This window comes from Aphelocoma coerulescens, chromosome 9, assembly GCF_041296385.1.
Source record: "Aphelocoma coerulescens isolate FSJ_1873_10779 chromosome 9, UR_Acoe_1.0, whole genome shotgun sequence".
Lineage (NCBI taxonomy): Eukaryota > Metazoa > Chordata > Aves > Passeriformes > Corvidae > Aphelocoma > Aphelocoma coerulescens.
Genome location: NC_091023.1, coordinates 9,158,511 through 9,179,661, shown reverse-complemented (window position 1 = coordinate 9,179,661; position 21,151 = coordinate 9,158,511). Strand labels below are relative to the sequence as shown.

At 38.5% G+C, this 21,151-nt stretch overlaps 1 protein-coding gene across 2 annotated transcripts in view; it reads left to right on the top strand.

The window, feature by feature from the left end:
• FARSB (phenylalanyl-tRNA synthetase subunit beta) overlaps positions 1-21,151 on the top strand; it is a 36,909-nt gene that overhangs the window by 13,395 nt on the left and 2,363 nt on the right. Inside the window, exons 14-17 of one of the 2 annotated variants that reach the window (XM_069024857.1) lie at positions 812-904; positions 2,953-3,070; positions 8,295-8,447; positions 9,066-11,650. In XM_069024857.1, the coding sequence (XP_068880958.1) occupies positions 812-904; positions 2,953-3,070; positions 8,295-8,447; positions 9,066-9,070 (369 nt within the window). In that variant the 3' untranslated portion in view covers positions 9,071-11,650. Of the gene's footprint in view, positions 1-811; positions 905-2,952; positions 3,071-8,294; positions 8,448-9,065; positions 11,651-21,151 lie in introns of those variants that run through there. The other variant, XM_069024856.1, reaches the window with a different exon arrangement.

Sequence of the window (21,151 nt, the reverse complement as noted above, 5' to 3'; positions counted from 1 at the left end):
TCATCTGCTCATTTTTCTCACAGTCTATCAACATACCTTTTGAGTGCTGCCAGTGCAAAGGCAACACTTCTGGGAGACTGCAGTACACAAGCAAATCCTCAATTACGTGCCTAGTCTGCTACTGGTTTCTTTATTACTCTAATAAAGTTGTAAATTCTGGAAATCTGAGTGTGGATCTTAGACGGAGCATCTATTGCAGTATGTGTGCACAGACATTGGCTGAGCCTGATAAAGTGAATGCATATTGTTTTACTGACCAGCTTAAAAATACACCTTTAGAATAGGGGCTTTAAAAACATTCCAACCCCAACACATGAGCAAACTACAATAATCTTATGCTGCTCTGAAAATTGAAGGCTTGGCCATATGACCTGTTTTTCATAGTGCTTTACTTTCTGGAAGTTTCCCTCAAGGGATTGTCTTAATTTGTGTGAAAGAACAGATACCAGTCCCTTTACAAGTGCTATTTTCAGAACAAAATACTTCACCCACTGCAAGTAAGGGTGCGGAATCTGAGCCTGATTTTCAAATAAATGACAGCAGTCCATGACAGAAGCCTAAATAGACACTAGGTTTTTTTTTTTACCCAGCTTTATTTTGGTTAGTAATTAACATTTGTAAATAAACCTGTGTGCCTACTTAGTCTTAAGACTAGGGCTTAATTTGTGTTATGAGAGTTACATGTGAGAGCATATATTATGGGACAGTGCTACAATTCCATTATTCATTCTTGATATCAAATTTCATCATTGGCTTACTGTCTTTTTAAAATAAACTACTTGACCTTGATGGGTTTTTGTCTCATTTTTAGTGTTCTCAAGAAGATATTGCAGATAAACTTGGCATGGATATCTCTGCAACAAACGCTGTGCACATAGCAAACCCCAAAACGGCAGAATTTCAGGTGAGATCATTCATATCTTGAAAGCAATATTGTCGTGGATTCTATATTTAAAAAGGAGGGAAAGGAACCTACATGAAATAAAATTTATAAACTATAAGCTCCATTTCCTGCATTAAAGAGCTTGTGTATATTTGTGTTCTGAACATGTCATCTGCTGTTTCTCCTTCACTGAGAAATCTCTCTTCCAGTGTGAAATACTATCAGCTTTTCAAGAAAGCAAAGTACCGTGCTCTGTGTGGCACAATGTGGCAAAATTGAGCAGTCTTATTGCAGGAAATCCCAGATGGTTGATCAACTGCCTCATCTAGAAAATCTATTCAACATAAAAGGAACTATTAGACTTGGCAATCTCTAAACTTCCTGAGCTTTGGGTAGAAAACATTTGGGTTTGGTTTTTTTTATTATTGATCATTATTACTCTTGTTTTGGTTTGGTTTTTTTTTTTCAATTCTGTGGTGCCCTTTCTAGATAATTTGATCTTAGCTAGAGCAGAAAGTGAAAGTTCAAGTATGGTATTCTCAACAATTCTGAAAATAGCAAAGAGTGCACCCATAGGTTTTATATTTCTTTTCAAGAGTGCTGTTTTGCTTTTTTTAATATGCTTTCTTTAGTGTACAAGGAAGGTAAATTTAGAGGGCCTTTTCTTTCTTTCTAGCCTAAGAAATACAAATGTAAACTCACTTCAGAAAGGTTTTGAAAAGTTTCAGAAGTCTGTGGGCTATTAATATTTTGTGATTTGTGGGTTTTTTCACTTAGGCTCTTCAGTGCATCTGATTTGTCTGAGTTTCTAAAATACCTTTCTACATCTTCTCTCTAGTATTGATGACAGTCTTCTGCTACTCTGAGATTCAAGAACAGAATTTTTGCACACCTTTTATTTGGTACCACAAATAAGCGGTTGTGCAAGACACTGTTGGAACCTGTTTAGACCACTACAGATTACAGCAAGCAGTATAGAATGTACCACCAACAAACAATAGTGTGACCAAAAAGAGAAAACATGGCACCCCTTCTAGCCAGATACAATTTCAGACTCCTGTTCTTGCAAGATGGCAGGCCTCTGCCATAGCAGTGCTCCTAAGCAGGGTTATTACTGGATGGATAATTCCTTATGGCAAAAATAGTTTCACTCTTTTAAAATCTATAGGCCTCCCTGAACATTGGGAAGGATGGCTGTTTGTGAGGCACTATAAACTTTCAGCTTTAGATGGTAGCTGTGATGAGATTCTCAGGATGGCTCTCCCCATCCCCTGTCTTCTGCCAGCAAGGGTGGCAAGATGTTGCCAGGGACCATCTTACACTGAATGTGCAGCTGGAACTGTTAATGAGTTATGAAAAATAGGATAAATAGACAGAAATGCTGCATGACCAAGCATAAGAAGTAACTGTGGCTGAGCAAATGGTGACTTTTAACTTGCAGTCAAGGAGCAGACAGTCACTGCCACCCCTCTTACATTAGATTTACTGAATCAGACTCTTCTAGTCTGACAAATAAAAAAGGTGCAATTCAAAGGAAGTGTTTGAATGGAAAACACAGGAAACATTACTGTTCTTACAGATACATTCACAGGTGTGATTGTCTCTTGCTTGGTTCTTTGAACACATTTTCTATAGATTTCAGGTTGCCCATGACTGAATGTTACATAGTATTTTCCTGTAGTATAAAGATAACATTTTAGATAACACTTAATATTTCCCAAACTGCACTTAGAATTTGCCTTTTGTATAAGTGTGAGTAAATTTATGGGAATTTTTTTCACTTTCTTTATTATTTTTCTACTCTGCACTGCAATTCAAGCACCTGTGAAATGGTATGGGTTCTTAAGCTCACATATAAACGCTCTGAGAAAATGCAGTATATAGAACATGGAGAGAATGTACATTTCCACGTTTAATAATTCTCAGTCAAAGTTGCTTAAACATAAGAAATAAGTGCAGTATTTGCACTTGACTACTTTTAAACTCTTGTTACAAATGGACAAAAAAAAACATAAAAACGAGATATTTTTGAAGGTATTTGATTTGCAGCATCTCTGTTTGTCCTGCAGGTGGCACGTACAACCCTCCTTCCTGGGCTGCTGAAAACTATTGCTGCCAACAGAAAGATGCCCTTGCCTCTCAAACTCTTTGAGATTTCTGACATTGTAGTAAAAGATCCTAATACAGGTAAGAAGAGAAGGTTCCTCAGAATCTTTGATAATGGAAATACATTTACATACCAAATGGTAATAGTAAGTAAATCTGTATTTCCTTAAAAATAGACATTTCCATAATAATAGTAATTCCATACTACACTGGGATTTTTTATTAGTGTGCACAGCACAAGATTTAAGAGCTTGGTGTAACAGGTTGGATTTTAGAACAAACGTGGTTTGTTCTAGATGCTCTCTCAAAAGTGCAAGAATAGGCATCTAAATATTCCTTAAAATCTGTCACAGATACTGAAAATCTGCAAGGATAAACACATGACAATGTTGCACCAAAAAACAACCTGTTTTAAAGTGCTTCTGTTGATGTGCCTATTTTTCTTGCTCTTAATCTAGTGCTCGTTTGTATTCTTATCAGGAATGTAATTGATATTCTTATTGGGGATGTAACTTATGAGAGAAACTACCTGTTGGTAGTGTTTCCAAGTAGCACAAACCTTGGAAAGCAGAAATACCAAAGGCATGCTGCTGTTACAGTTCCAGAGCCTGTTTAGACCACTGCAGTCTCAGTGATGTGCAGGGCCATGCCAGCTGTAAAGCAGAATGTCTCGAGCCTGGGAAGAGCAGGTTTTATTGATAGGCAGATTCTATCCCAGAAAACAGTTATTCAGAGGAAGATTTTGGGGTCAGTGTGTCTCAACGTGAATCCCTTTTCGATCATCTTTAAACAAGATTGTTTGTATTTGTTCTCCCAAATTATTTTCTGGGAAGCTGATAACCAGTACAAAGAATGAGATTGATAGCAGAGATAGAGGGTAGAGAATGGGGCAGTCTGTGTAAAAAACTGTATCCATAAATAAAAAGCTCCACAGTATAAAATTTCCTCTCTCATTAGTAAAAATAATATCCTTATCTTTCCACTTCATCCAGCTATGCTAAGAAAGCGTGGCTGCCTTGGAATTGTTCTGTAGCCTTAATTGTTGTATGTGAAACAGCCAAAGCAGTTTGTTCATTTTCCAAAAGCTTCAGTGAAATCCTTTCTGTGTTTTGGGGCCTCTTTGCACTGATTTCATTGTACATGATCAAAATTTTAAATTACCTTTATCTGGAAAAATATGTCACAGTAAAACAAACTGTAAAAATGGATTTTTAAATGTTAAAAATTTGCCTAAATTTTACTGATTCATTTCTTTCTCTAGGGTATGTTGAGGGAAAAGGAGTGCACAAGGCACAACTTTTGGGAAGAGTTGCAATTCTCAATGGAGTTTTTCCTCTCAGTAAAAAGGCTGACATTACTTTAAATTCAGTGGTAGAAATGGTTCTGTTGTTTCATTATCTGGTTTCAGATTTTAGTGGTTGTGTTTAAAGTATCTGGGATCTGCAAAACAAAGGTTTATACGAGGCATAAACAAAATGGCAAGTAAATTGCTTTGTTGATGAATTTAATTTGTAGATTACCTTTTTTCCTTTTTGAAGGAAAAAAGAGCCTTGCCAAGCAAAACAAGCAGTTTTAGCAAACCATGTAGGCTCTTTTTTATTAAATACAGACAGTTTAGTGGTGCAGCTCCTTCCTTGTTGGGCATGCAGTTAGCTAGAATGCAAAAGACGTGGAACAGATGGCAGAATAGCATCAGCATTCTTCAGAACCAAGAGTGGGGCTGTTTATCTTGGACTAAGGAGCACATTTACTCTGGCATTATAAAATTTGTGAGTTAAATTGTTACTTTTATTCCATGTGTGTCAAGTGTAGCTCTTGAAAGCTTTCATTTATGTGGATGGCTGCTTAACAGTTTTATAAAGAATGATTTTGTGGTGTATTTCATTTTGATGGGAATCATTGTAACAGACAAAGACTTCTAAGGCAGCAGCTTTGTGCTCTCTGCTCTTGGGCAGCCCTCTCATGGACTGAGCACTTACAGACTGTGAACAGTATCTGAAATGGGTTTTAATGGTGTGTTTAGAATAAGTACTGTCTTTCCCAAACTGACTTCCAAAATTAAACTTGCCTAATAACCATTTTGAAGGGGGGCGGGGCTGGAGGCAGAGAAAGGCAACTGCAAACTGAAAAATGTGGGGTTGTCCTCACATATGGAATGAGATTTCCTGCACAAGGCTTATGTCATCAGGCTGACTTAATTTCATTTTATTATTTCATGATTTTGGCATGCAGAATTTCCAATTAATAATTTCAAAAGTATGGGTCAAAAGAGTACTGACATTAACTCTGTTTTAAATGGCATCTTGCAGTCATCCATGTGTGAATGAACCTAGGTCTTTAAAACACACTGGGTTTTAATAAAGCACCTTCTTACACAGAACTTTTGCTTACCAAGGCGAACTGAACATCCTTCTCTTCAGACTTATCTGGCAGAAAGGTTTGATATATTAAATTAGCAAAATGTGTGGCAGATGTAATATAACTAAATGGAACCAAATCTGAGCAAAAATGGTTTCTCTCAGGGCAAAGGAAGTGTGCTGATTTTGGATATGTTGCACAGCACTTGTGTGGTTAATTTGTAACACTAGGTAATCACTTCTGGTAGGATACTTACACTAGTTTAGGGTATAAGTCAGCACCTTTACCACCAGGCCTAACAGAGAATACCCTTTCTCTCACCACAACAAAAGGAATTAATCCATTAGAAAATCACCTCTGACCAGTGATCTTGGAGAATCTGGCAGGCTTATGGTAGCACACATTTAGCACAATTTACATCATTTGTGAACACAGCTGCTGCCTCCTTTTGAAGCATATTTCCAACTGTCTGGGAGTGTTGGTTATCTGCAGAAAATAGTTTGGGAGGCTAAAAGACAAGTTTTGCATGAGCAGGTGTCCCCCTTTCCAATCACCAGGTCATTTTTTTGAAGTATCTTTAATCTGGAAAGGAACAGTGTACCAGGTTGCTTTATCTTCCCCTTTGCTCTTTTGGCTCACATATTCCTGAGCAGCTGCCCATCCTTTGGATTGTTTTCCAGCAGCATCCCCAGGAAGTGCTTTGAAGTCTCAGAAGTATATACACACAGATATATTTATATATAATTTAGGTTGACATACTTGGCAGGCTCATTTGAAAAATAGAAATGTTTCACGGCATGACACGAGAGCTCTTAAGTGAGTTATAAAGAACTGAAGCATTTCTAACATCTGCCAGCTTGTGCCTACAATTCCCAAGATCTTTTTTTCTTCCTATCACTTGTAGTGAATGAACTTCCTCTCTTGTGATATAACTCTGTAAAGGAGTAAGTTTTAATACACTTGAAAAAGCAACCTTTCCGTTACCAAAGTTTTCTAAAATTGAAAGCATGAGGTATAAAAAATGTTTTGTATGTTTATTTCTGATGCTTTAGTTGACAACTCTGGTCTGAAGGCAGCGCTATCTTAATCGTAATGAAATTAAAATTCAGATAGTTGTCACAAACTCTGCTACCATAATTACTCATAAAAAGAAGGAAACCATTTTACTGAACCTGTAGCCCAAAGAACATGCTGTCTTAGGGAAAATACTTTTTTTCTATTCTGTTGCTCAATACAACATGAAAATAAATCATTGACCATCTATGAGTGCACTACTGATTGGTATCTCAGTAGAGCTGGGAAACAGAGACACATGTGACACAAGGGCAGAGCAGCCAGAGTGCTCAGACCCAAAATCAGATGCTGCATTTATTGATATTTTCTCTGTAGCCTTTACTTTCCTGTGTTGCCATTTTAATTTCATGATTGCATTCTCCAGCATTATTTAACACTGCACATTATTACAATGACAGGGAAAAAGTGCTGAGTGACAAATGCAGACTTACTGCCACAGTAAGTTCAGCTTTCAGTGACTGATGAGAGAACTTGCAGCTGTGGTACCAAGTAGCTGCCCTAGAAGTTTTGAATGAGTTCTGTCTCAAAAAGGCTGAGCATTCATTTTATGTGTAGGCTCTGCTCCTGCCTTTTATGGTCTGTTTTAACCTGTGTATTTCTGGTCACTTGATAGATGCTTTCCTGTTTAGTTCCTGACAGATTTTTCTGTTACTGTTTAGCTGGAGAAAATAAACAAGACGTAAATTTCATTTAATCTCTAATTTCTCATGTGGTAGACATTAATGCCCTGACTGTAGTTTAACTTTTAACTGACGGCTAAAAGTGCTTGTCAGGGCAGGAGCAGGCGAGCAAGTACAAGTGGATGCTGCTGCCAGAGGGCTCCCCTGCTCTATGGCCAGGAGTAGCTCAGGGACTTCCCAGCATAAATGTGGTTCTTTGTAGTAAGAAGTAGTGGATTTATCAGCTATGGACTTCATCTGCCTCCTCAGAGCTGTGCAAACTCCTGGCATCCACAAAATACTGTGGTGAAGAAGTTTCACTACTTAACTCTGTGCTACCTGAAAAACCCATTCCTTTTCTTTTTCCTTTGGGCTTTCCTGTTGACTTGATCAAAATGCTGAAACCCACAATGAGTAAACCCTCAAGAGCAGGCCACACTAGTACTAGGCAGCGTGCATTGCAATGGGGCAAGGATAACAACATACTGCTACCTAATCATTCTGAAAATTTAAAAGAAAGGGAACATACTTTGCTGAAATCAATAATATCAGAAGGCATAAGGCAGGATTTTGACTTAAGGAATTGTCCAAAGTTGGAGATACTCATGTCACTGTTTGAGTTTGTGCAGTGTAGCACATTTTTCATAATCACTTGGTTGCAGGGATGTCCAAGATGGTCCCAAAAAGCAACAGTTGTGATTTGGGAACCTCTGTGTTAAGGTCCTTTCACAGATCACCATGCTAACATTATTATACTCATTTCAGGTTGTGGGCTGGTTGTTTTGTGCTGGTAGTTGTTCTACAGCCAAGTTCTATAAATATTTAGCTTTCCCACCAGCATCACAAGCTTCTCCATGCCTACTGGGGATTTGCATTTTGGCTTGTCTATTTTAAATTTCTTTAACACTTAGCTTTATGCTTGGTACCTGTCACTGCATAGAAGATACTTGTATATAACAAACCTCTTTCCTGCTCAAGGCATAGGGTACTTTATATCTTTCTTTGCATTTCTGACTGAGAGTCCAGTGGGTTAAATAAATTCCATTATTTCCTCAGGCTATGTGACAGGTCTGTCAGAGAAGCCATTTTACATACTTATTTCTCCTTTCAGCCACAAGTGCCTCACAGGGCAACAGAAGAAAAGTGATGCAAAAGGCAAGGTTAGAAGTGTGATAAAGTTTCCCAGGTAACATAATTGCTTCCTTCTTCTGCAGATGTAGGGGCAAGAAACTGCAGACATTTATGTGCAATTTATTACAACAAAAGCCCGGGCTTTGAGATCATCCATGGTTTGCTGGACAGGGTCATGCAGCTCCTGGAGGTGCCACCAAATGAAGAGAATGGCTACACCATCAAGGCAGCTGAAGGTAAGGAAGAAAGAACTACAGTGTACAGCAGAAGTTGTTCTGGAACTTAAATGTTCCCGTACAACCTGAGGAGAATTTTTGGTTGTTATCAGCAGTAGAGACTAAGGATGAATATCATTATATGTGCTGTCATACTGCAGCATGATGGAATGATAGTGAGAAGGTATTAACTGCATTCACTGATTGTAAAATGTATTGCTGTCTTTCTGTGAGCTGTCCTGAGTAGCTTAATGTAATTTGTGAGTTCACAGCTTTTTAAGGGAATTTATAATACAGCATATACTCTGAGTTTCATGGACTGTTTATAATGATTTAATTTGCTGATGTCAAGGGTACATAGGCATTCACTGAACTGATGAATATGTCAGATGCTGACTGTATTCTCCTTGACTAACAGAGCCTGGAAAAGGCAACTTCTTACACCTTATCTTTTAGTTTCTAGCTTTATCTACAGCTTTTTTTTTTACCGGTACCTTTAATTTACACATTCATGTGAAGATGTATGCCTCATTATCTTTCATTATGCCTCATATATCTTTCATTCAAAGACCTGCTATCTTTGAGACTGATCCTGCTGCTTAGATAGTTGTATAACAGCCCTCTTCCTTCTCCATACAGGGTGAGCTGCACATGAATTAAAAATAACATCCTTAAGTGCAGAATCTCCTCTGTGTATGTGCCTGTGCATGTAAGAGAGAAAGCAAGCAGGCTGACCTGATTCCTTCATTGCAAGAACATAGGTTGATGGAAGAGAGCAGCACCAGCAACTCATCTATTCTGCTACCTAAAATAACAGTGTAGAAAATACAGACTAGAAAAGCAAGGCTGCAGGGGTGGCAACTATGATTCTACTTACATGTCATGAAGTCGTGTTCAGAGATACGAGACACTGACTCAAACTGACTCAGCTTGAAGAAGTACCACCCCATTCTGCACTTCCTGGAACAGTGGCACTGACACAGGGTCCCTGGCAGCCTAACTGTCCTGTTCATAGAACTTTAATGAAAATTTGTCAGGTGTCTCCCTGTTCTGCGGTGTGCTGCCAAGATGCCAAACAGAGCACTTGAGCTAAGTAGTCTCCTGGCACTTCAGTGCACACTTGTGTCAGACATATTGATGCTTTTTTTCCCTCCTTTTTTTGAGAAAGTACTATTTTGCTCAGTATTACTTAGGCAGACTCTCAATGGGTTTGTTAGAATATTGTTAATAGGATTCCCAGGTTGACCAGAAGAATGTTTAATACAATTATACTTCTGGTTCTAATTCTATCAAGCACAGAACATGTAATAGCAAAACCTCTTATTTGTAAGGGGGGTGTGGTAGTGGGGAGTTTGAAGAGCCTCGGGGAGCTGGGTACTCAGCTGCCATTGAAGTCAAACTGAACTGTTCTATTTGTATTCAAAACTCTTCTGTAGCTGTTTTTTGAATAGACATATCAAGAGTTTAGTACTGAAGAATATTTGCAAGTGTTTTATATTCTGTGTTGTAACATGACAGCTGATTTCAAGAAACTGGAAAAAGACCTCAAAAATAATCCTAGCACAGGCAAGAAGTTATTTCTAGATATTAGTGCTGCTCAGTATTCCTGATGCTTTGAGATATACAATGCTCACTCAAAATCCCTGCATTCCCATAACATTACTCCACGACACATTTAGTGCAGAGGGTGGATTATGCCTTGTCATGTGCAATATATTACAAGCAGTTCGTGGCTTTTGGTTATAGCAAAAAAAAAAAAAAAGAAAGAAGAAAAGAAAAGCATCTACTACTTTCTGTTCCACCAGTGATGCAGAAAGTCTCCTGGGAGGGCACATGGATTCCTTGCAGTTGTCTTGACATTGGAATTTAACCTTAGTATCAATGCAGATGGCTTACACTCTGGTGCTATATAGCAAATGCAGTGTCACTGCACCAGCTTAACTCCAGAGACCTTCACTGCAGAGATGGTTGGAAGTCAGAGTAACTTGGAGAATTTTGTTTGGGTTTTTTAGTGGTTGGTTTGCTTATTTGTTTGTTACTTTTGGTTTTTTAAAACTTGCTTCACAATTTGCTCAGTTAAGCATGTGTGAGAGAGATGTCAGCAGGTGATGGAGTAAGGTAACTGCCCAGTGAAACAAAGATACCCAGTAACATCTTAGAGACCTCAGGATACTGAAATAATTCATAAGAACAATGCCAGTTACTTCAGAGGTTTGAAATCAGGACATTACACATGGCAGAGATTTTTAGATGCATCTGCACGAAGCTGGTTTATTGCCTGTGCCAAATTACAGATTTGTACAGGGAGAAATGGGTTTATCCTAGGGCTCTGATTTAGAGAGATTTAGAGGTACTGTCTCTGTTCATAATCTTAAACAGAACTTGAGACCAGTAAGCAACACAGTGTAAAGGTAGGGTTTAGGCCAGGCCAGTTGTTTTTACTCCTTGTGTAACTGATTAAAATAGTTCCACTGATTATTAAAAAATAACACAGGGAATAAAATCTAGCTTTAAATGAGCAGCAGAGGATAGATAGAGTTGTATTGGGCACATATTTGACACTTTTCCAAATTCCCTCTGGAAAATGAAATGCCTGTGCTATAGTCCTGCTTGGTCCATATGTGCAAATAATGGTTATTTGAGCTCCTTCTGTTCTGCCAACACCTAAGTGCCCTGTGATTTGACCTTAAGGTCAGAGTGGTTTTGCCTCTCTAGCAACACCTGTGAAAAAAGTACAGATGCTAGAAAATATGGGTGAAATTGTGATGTTCCCCTGGCCTTTGCACTATGCTTTGGTGTAATCTGAGCTAGGTAATAAATGGAGAAGAGCTGTTTAGAGCAGCCTTAAGGAAGAGAGGCTTTTGAGTGACTGAATTTGAGGATTTCAAGATAAATTTGACACTCAATGCTTTCCAGATTCTTAAAAGTTACTAATGGAACCTTTTTATTTTCTTATTACTGCTAAACATACAAAATTTAAGTTTTAAAGACAGAGTTCTGAAAAGTTCTCTATTGCTTTAAAATGCACCTTTTTGACAGTGAATCTTACTGGCCTAGAAAAGCCTTCTGATTTTTCTCTTTGTTTTATGGCACAGGCATCCATAATCAAATATAGAGGGAAAAGAGTATGATCAATCCTCAAACTTGTATGTGTTGCATAATAAAAAAAATATGCATACATGTTTTGAGACTTTAACTATTCCATACCACTAATAAAATATGAATATCAGTATGGATGCGTGTGATTAGGAGGTAAACAAATAAAATCAAATTTTTAAAAATATAAAAATACGGGTAGGGACAACAAATTTGGTCATATGTTCTCAGATAATGTCATAAAATTATTTAATTTTTAGTTCACTTTCATTGGTTTTAGTTCCCTTGAACTGAAAACTAGAGGCACTCTGAATATTATATTGGAAGGTAGTCTTAATTTCAAGTTTTAATCAGGAATGGGTATGTTTTCTGCAGTATTTTAGTGATCTCGTGCATTTGGATGACCATCTGAGATGACAATTTTCTTCCAGAAATTAGGAAAACAATCACAGGGATAATGTTAATCATGGGGTTTGGGTCCATAATAAAGCCTTACTTAGGCTAAAAAGAATAAAGAAGGGCTTAGGAAATACTGACAGTGGATTATATATCACAGTCTTCAAAGGAGTGGTGTGAAGTGGAAGGTGTAATTATCTTCACTCCTAATGTAACACTTAAGAGTCCCTTATTTAAGGAAGAAGCCCCTGGTTTTGCAGTATCTTTCAAGAGTCTCCATACTTTGCACATGGAATTTAACTGAGCACAAACTCTTTGAAAAGAGAAAATAATATCCCTATTTTATAAAAACGAAACAACTTGACAGGTTCACAGAAAATGTTACAGGAATCTGTGCATGGCTACTGCTCCCCTGTCTGCCCCACTGTCCTCACGACACAACTGAAGTAGCATTCTCATGAAAACAAGCAACCCCTAAAGAAAGTCAACCCCTTGTGACATGAGTTTGTTTTCTACATTATTGATTCTCAGGGATTTCAGCTAACTCTTGAAATTTTTTTTTTAACTAAATGTTCATGCCATTTATTCTTTTAAGGTAATCATCATCTTAGCAAAGCTGGGAAGTCAGTCTGTGTTCAACATGAATGTGTACATAAATGCATACTAACTCTTGCTTCATTCAGTAACTGACAGTTGTCTTTTAAAACAAAAACCAAAAAACCAGAAGTTGCACTCCCTTCTTTTTACTGCCCTTATTTAATTAAATGAAAGGTGTGGTAAAGTGTAGAAAATTTTAATTCCACAGTAAATCATAGTAATAGCTTCTCATTTAGTAAGGTTTAGCTGGGAAATTAGAGGTGTAATAATTATCTCCATAACTAAGAACATCAATAAACATTTGCTTTTATAATAATTATTACACAATAAACAACTTTACAAGAAGATTTAGCTGTGAACCTCAATTCACAAGACAAGAGGAGGGAAATCTGGGACTAATTCCAAGTTAGATGTATGGAACTGAACTGCAGCATCTATCTCTGGTAGTCAGCTTAAATTGGGAGACTGAAATATATACAGATGTTTAGTGCTCATATTGAGCTTGGCATTATTAATACCTGGCTTATTTTAAGAAACTGTAGCTTGATTGCTCTTAATGGCAATCCTGGCCTTTCAGCTGCCTGTCTTGGCAGCCATTGCACTGGTCACAAATGTCAATAATTGTCTATTTACTCATAGATAACTAAAGGGAATGGGCCAATTTTACCAGGCCTCCAAATTATCATTTCTGAACTGGGAGGTATCAGACAATTCTTAGTCCACTTAACTGGCATTCAAAAATAGATACTTTATAGGTGCTATTGCATCCTCTTAGTTATATTTATAGTCTTTCAAATTACATGTTTGGTAGATAATCACATTTGTTTGAAAACATCCATTCTGAATAAAAACACATCAGCTGGTAATTCACTGTATTCCACTCCTGGTTATTTCACATTTGCCAATTTCCCACAGTTTTTTTTATCACTGAGGATCAACTTAGATCATCCACCTTGGAACACTGGCACCACATGTACATTTTTCTAGTACTGCTGAATTCCCAGTATTGTTACTCCAAGTTAATAGCAGCGGGCAGCATATTTGCTCTGAGAATTGCACCACAATTCTGATGCCTGAGACTCCTGGTGTCTCAGAAACATCCTAATCCTGGTAGATGTAACCAGGCATATTCTTCCTTTTTTCAATGGACTGGACAACACCTTACTCTACTCAGCAATACCTCCGCCCTTACCCCAGATGAAAAGAAATATTTATTGAAAACTTAATACACTTCTGTCTCATAAAAGTTCAGCCAGTCTTGTTAGTAAATGAAAGTACTCTACCTACAATTTGTTTCCAATATTCTTTAGTCTTTTTTTTAAATGCTGTCTTTATTGCAGTCAGTAATTAATCTTCCCTAATTTTTTCAGTTCCTTGATGAATTTCAGCCACTGTTATTAATCACATTTTCTGAAGTGCAAGCTGTTTTTCTCATTTTTGTCTCTAAGGAGCTTTTCTGATTTTTGACAACATTCACTTCAGTACTAAATACGGGTAAGCTTTTAGCCAAAAATCTTCCCCTTTTTTATTGTGAAACTGGTAGTACTCATTTATCAACTTAATTGTTCTTGAAGATCTTCCACTCCAGTTTCTCTGTTCAGTCCCCTCCCTATCTCCCAGTCAGCTTCATGAATTAATACTGAGGTAAGGACAGCTGCTTTTTTTTTTAACCTGACCAATTTTAGTACTTTTAAATGTATTACCCTAATTCTGCAAGGAGTTCCAGAAGTTCCAGCACCGATCATTAAAATGGCATAATTGTAAATCATCTTACAAACTTAGATGTCATTAGTTCTTGTTGCTTTTCCAATGTTGGCCACTACTTTGTGATCTAATTAATTTCTTATCCTTTCCTCATGAACAGATTTTTCTGTAGCATCAAGGGAGCTTAGTTACATGAAGAACTACAGTTCTAACAACTCAAAATTATCTAATAAAGTGGGTGTGGCTACTCACTTAATTTCCCTTTAATTGTCTATTATCTCTGGTCTATATTTCCTTTATGTAATGCAGGTCTTCAGATTTATAGGAACTAAATCCCTATAAATTTATGCCAAGCTTATTTCTGTTCTATCAAGTGTCTTACCACTCTGGTATTAATGCCTCAAATTTGATTTTGACTGCATTAATACCCAAGGTGGTACCCAGGAAAGATATGAAACAGGGGAGTTGCTTGTAGCCAAGGTGGGAGTCTACAGTGTTTGGAGTATCTCCAGAGAAACCTGGTTTATCAAAATTTGGCAGCATGCTCTGGCACTGGACATCTCAGAGGTGCCTTGCTGTTGGAAGTGATGCAGGTAGGTCAAGCAGCACAGTTTGTGGCAAAACCCATAGTTTAATTTTAGAAGTAGATCTCATTTCCTTAGCTTTGTGTTATATTGTTGATTTTTAGTATGAAAAAGAGGCTCTCAGATGCGAGTTTGAGACAGGCTTTTTCCATTCCTATGGTCATTTCAGCTCTTCTCTGAAACTTCTTGAATGTTCTTTCTTGACACCCTTATCCCCAGAAAGGTGTGTGAGTTAAAGTACATTATTTTAGCATAGCATGGGATAATAAAAGGTTTGACAGGCTTAGACTTCTTTGTCTTTTAAACTTTCATCACTAAATTATGTTTGACACACTTTTTTTCCCCCCACATATGAAATAAAAGAAATTCAATTAGAGAACAAAGATAGTATTAGTTTCTCAAATCCAGAAGATTATTTTAGAAGAGAAACTCATTTGAATTGACTCATTTAGAAGTATGTGTCCTGTAGTGGGAGGGGGGAAAAAATCTATGGCAACTGCAAAAACACTGTGAGGAAAGGTGTCATGTCAATTTGAAAAGAGACACAAGCTCTCTTCTAGTGCCTCTTTTTGCAAGTATTAACTATTAGAGATTACAGTATTTTTCTTCCCATTGCATTTTATTCTGACAGGTTAGGGATGCTCCAAGGAGTAGCAGCATTTCTCCTGACAGTTAAGGGTTTTCATTTTCTATCAGTTTTTGCCAATTCCCAGAACCATCTAAATCACTGGCATTTGAGTTCCTCCAGCTCAAGGTATCAATGTCTTCTCCCTGACAACTCTTTGCTCTTCTGCTGTTCCTTTACTGGAGAGGCCTCTTCAGAGTTTAATGCCTTTATTTTTTGCCCCCCAAAGGCAAAAAATCTTTTTAATCACATATCATAACAAGCCTTAACAGATAAAAGTCTTCCTTGCATCAAGAATTTTAAATGTCTGGCACAGCTTTGCATTGTAAAATTATAGATTTAGGTAGTTTCCAACTTTTTACATTTTTAAATAGAAAATTATTTCCTAATCATCAACTATATTTCCATATTGCAAAGCCTTCTTTATAAAAGAAGTGATTCATCCAAGGCAGTAGCAGAAATGGCAGCAATAGCACAACTCCTTTCTCAGGGGGCAGGGGCAGTGATCTAAGCACTGAGGGGCAGGGGCAGGTCTGGCTTCTCTGGAGAAATGCTACATTTGCCCATCCCCACAGCTCCATCCTTCAATTGTGTTTTCACCTGCATAGCCTGTTGTGGCTGGACGCAAACTGAGCATGCATCTGCATTCATTTTCACTACCATGCTGATATTAGTACCACCAAATGTGAACATGTCAATGTTATACTTCATAGTTTAGCAGTTCTCCAGTCTGGTGTGATTTTTCAACTGTGATATGGAGGCAGAGGGGTACTGCTTCAAATTTAATCTTAATTTTTTTTCTTTTTATTTCTGCAATGACATTTTAAACATGAATTTACAAGATACTGGCTCAAACATTTAGATCAATGTGAATGCAGGCTACAAAGATTTATGTTGCCCATGGTGGAAGAACTGACTTTGTCTTTGCTTGTGGTGCATATGTTAGAAAAGAGCAGATACACAAAGAAGTGCTGAGCTTGCACTCAGCTCAGGCATTTCTGTTCCTGCTGGAGCCACTGTGTGCTTCAGCCACCAGGAACAGATTTGCAACGTAAGTCTTAGTTGCTAAAACTAAGTGATTAACAGTTCCAGTGACTGCTGAGATTCATTGTTTCATGTTGTAGTATTCCATGCCAGTTTGTCAAGTCATTTTCTGAAAAGGCATGAAATGGTGGAGCTGTGAAAGCAGAACGTCAGGTGGCTCTTGGTTACCTCAGTCAAGTCACTGAGAGGGGAGCGCAGCTTGGTCTAGGACATGGAGTGATTAAACAACATGCAAACCAAGTGTGACACACTAAAGCAGACTTGCAGACTGGCCTAGTGCTGGTTCTTGTTATTCTCCAGTGCCTGTATGAAAGCAGAGCCTAAAAAGCTAAAACCTGCTGCCTTGCTGTGCACACATAGAGTATGTTATACCCCCTGCCAGAAAGCATATGGTTTATTGTTTGCTAGTTTCTGACAGATTCTGTTGTTTGCAAGAATGAATCATTCTTTTAGATATCCAAAGAGTGATAAAAACATTCATGGAACACAAATAAAATAAGTTTTTAATATTCAAAGCTTCATGTTCTCTAACTCAAGTGAAATAGCCAGACATCTTCCAAAAAAAAAAAAAAGCACTTTATTTGGGATTAGGAATTCCTTCATTTTATAGACAAAATAGCTGTGACATAATAGCAGCTTAGGTTTGTGACTTTTAGACAAAGTATAACATTTCAGATAAATCTGGATATATCAGATAAACCAGCCTAGCAGCAAGGATTAGCTGTATAATGGTAACTCTTCAATGCAACTGAGCTCCAGTGGAAAGTTGCTGTTTCTCACAACTGCCCCACAAAGGCAAATTTTTTGAGCTTTATACACAAATACTGATTTCTAGAGAAATACATGGAATTTGATAGATTTCTTTCTAGGCTTCCTACTTAATTTTTTCTGCACACAGTATTTAATAAGATAAACTCAGCACTGAGTTAGAGACATGCTGTTATCCAGATCAGTGACCCAAAATGTCTGCATTCCTTAGCCTCAGCATCCACCCAAATATTACCTTCCATTAGGAAAGGCAGGAACACAGTGATTTTACCCAGATAATTTTAAGTGTCTGAGGCTGCTGTAATCCTGAGGATAGCACAGGTGAATAAAGAGATGCCTCAAACCTACTGCATTCTTGAGCCACCTTCTGACATTCAGCAACACCAAACACCCTCTGTCAAAGCTCCTGGGACACTCCACAGCAAGAATGAAAAAGAGATACGGTTTATAGAGTAGTATATGAGGGTTCTTATAAGATAGAAGAGTAAGTTTTCCTCACAAAATACAAACTAATGAAAACTCAGCCATTGACTTAGGTGTAAGAGGAGAAGATGATTGACTGACCACTGCAAATTTGTGGGTGATTCTCCATGTTCCCAGCCTTATTGTCTGCACAAGGATTCTAATATTCAACTCTATTTTTGGATATCCAGTGTAGCAGTCCAAGTAAATAATTGATTGTCACTTTACCCTCTTCTGCTGTGCCCTATATGAGGAGGCTTTTGGAAAAACAGAGGAGGAGATCAGAATGAAAGATGCCCTTTAGACAAGAACATATTCATTCACATAATACAAATACTGCTTCTGTGATTTTTGTCAAGTGTTAATTATTTTCTTGAGAGGGTAATTAAGGCACATGCCTTAAATTTAATTGTACTAATTTGAATTTCCTGATGTGTCACTACAGTTAGGTGTGATCTGGGGAATGGCAGTTGTTCTGACACAGCTTTAGTCAGGATTTACAAATCAAGAGACTGAAATTAATAAATATGCCACTGATCCCAAAGTATGGTTTTTCTGGTCTTGAGAATATAAGGGAGAAGAACTGCTGACAATGTGCAACTTAGGAGAACAATTGGTCTCTCACTATGTTCCAAAAGTCGTGCAAGATTTAAGATGTCTGTGATTGTAAGAATTAGCTGAAGGTAAATCATTCCACAACAAGATATGATTTTGAGGTTGCTGTTGGTTTGCATAAGGTTCTAGGAGCCTTACTGTGCTATATGTGTGGGCAGAAAGAGGTGGCTGCCTTTTAACACACTGCCTGGTCTGATAGTGCCCCCTGACTCTGCATTTGATCTACATTATCTGCCAAAAGAAGGAATCAGTCAAAAGTGTGAAGAACCTCATCTTAAACCCAACATCTAACCTGAATTCCATCCAGTGTAGCACAGGCAAAATGCTTCCCCAGGTGAGTCAGGATGAGGTAGTGAAAGGGCAGCTGGAGTCACTAAGGGGAGGAGAATTAAGATGAAAGACCACTGAGGCCAGATAAGCTCTGCTCTGTTACCTTCTTAAGCTTCTGCTTCTAGTGTTCCTTCAAATGACAGGAACAAACAAGTGGGTTTGAAAGCTTAGTGCAACTGCAGGCCTATAATACAACTTTAATCTATTTCTTTTTGAAAGGAAGGGTGAGTGAGGTAGAGAAAGAAACTGTGCAAGGTGTTTGACAACAAAGAGTGCAGGGAACTCAGAGCTCTTTGAGGGTCAATTAGCCAGAAAATGTGCTGAAGACTTACATGCTCTATTGGATTATTGGCCAAAGAATTACCCCAAAGCAATCAAAGTGGCCCTGTTGCCTGAATACAGAAAGACAATTATGGATTTTGAGGATATGCTACAGAAGCTTTAATTAAAGGTATTATTTCTACATCACTGAGCATTAGAAATTCTTACTTGCAGCCACGAGAAGTAGCTTTTGTCTTTCCCTTGTGTGTAGTGTGTCAGCGAAAGACAGGGCTGGCTTTGGCATCCCTTCTTTAGGAACGCATATTAGATTTCACCCCACCCTTTGTCCTAACCACCACTTACACACCTGACATACTAAGAGATGGATTTCCACTGCTAGACCTTCAGGCTTCCTCTGGCATTGTCTGGGTCTCTATCAGCAAGGACAATGCAATCTCTGACTAGATTTCAAGGTGAAGTTTATGAAGTACCGTTTGTGTGCAGAGCAGAAAGGATTTACTATGTCAAGAGTGATAAATATGTTACTCTTAAAGCAGAAGGTACAGTAAACTACAATTTATAAATAAATTTTGACTCTCAATGTAGTTGATGGTCCAACCAACCAGTTGGACCTACAGCAGCAGCCTTTCAGGATAATTGCACCAGCAACAAACACAGTCCCTTCCCAACACACCTGCTCAGAGTGGGGCCTCCAGGTGTGCTTTTGTGCCTGCCTGACTAGAGAGAGTTTCTTCAGGCAGACCGTGCCCTCCACAGCCATGCTAATGTCGATGATACTGCATAGACAGGCAGGACAAACTATGGTGAACTCCTCAAAAGCTGCAGGTCACAGCTGCCAATGATTCTGGAAAGGCTCCTTTTGGCATCAAGGCTTTACTGAAGCTTAAGAGCACTGGGCTTCAGCTTCTGGTGTGATTTATACAGACAAGGTAACAGTGTGTGCACTTTTTGCTGATTCTCTGTGCATGCAAGTAGCTTCAGTACATCTTTCATACAGCCTTGACCCTCACTCTGAAGCTTTTACTTCAAGAGTTGAAGTCACGTAACACTGCCCAGTCTGTAACACAAGCTTTGCTAGAAATCCTAATCACTGTTTATATTTACTTGGTAATACAAGAAACACACAAATTAGGATGAAAAGAGTCCTTACCTTTGTTTCCTTGTTACTTTGATGACCTCCCTGGTTTGGTGCCCTGCTCCATGGGGTTGCCCAGTCCTCATGCAGCCTGTGTCTTGCCCCAGCACAGCAGGTTCTTCTAGCTCAGGTCTCCTTTTGTGCTTGTGGTTGGTCCCTCAGTCAAAGCTCTACCCCAGCTGCAAATGCTTGTTTCTCTTTCCCCCCTTTCTGCTCAGGTTTTTCATGTTTCTTCTGAGATTTTTTTCCTTCTTTATGTGCTTCCATGTCAGTGTCTGAATTTTTTTAACCTGGCTTTTATGTTTGCTCCAAATTCTGGTGCCCTGGCAGAGGCACATGGACCAACACCACTCAGTCCAATGCCTGAGCCAAACTCCTTCCCTTACCACCTGTGTGGTCAAAGGAAGAGTCACTAAGATGAGGAAGGCTTTAGATCCCCCTTGTGGGATGCAGCCTAGAGGCCCTTTTGGCAGGCAGGAATATACTTTGAAGCATTCTGTAGTGCAGCCAATTACCATAATAATAGTTCCATTATTAACCAGAGTTCATAAACTCTGTAAACCTGTTTCTCAGCTCTTGTTTCTTTGGTGCAAAAGCCATGTGTTGGCAGGACAGATGGGGGCTCTAAAGTTCTTAACAGGTTATTTCATTTTTATTTGCTTATTGTCTGATCTTTTCCAGCCACGGAATTATGCCTTGCAACTGCCATGTCTGCAAAACATGGGGCCCACTGGTGAAGCAGCCAACATTTCAGGGTCAGCTTAACTAGAAATTGAGATGTGGTTTGAAGGTCCCATTTCCTGAACTTTGGGGACCTAAATGTTCCCCCTTGATATTAATTATATATTTCTCTATTTGCTGCAAGGAAGTGCAAAGAAAAGGAACATCATGGTCCAGCATCAGTTGCTGCATGAGATTGAAAATGCTGCTCAGTGTCTAAGCCATAGCCTGGAGCAGCGTATTCGGAACTCATTGGGACTGGGAGACCGACAAGAGGTGATGCCTGGATAGCAGAGCATTTGTTGTGTGTGAAACCAGCATTGTTTCACACAATGGGAAGTGGCACAGATCTGGGAAAATGCCCTTG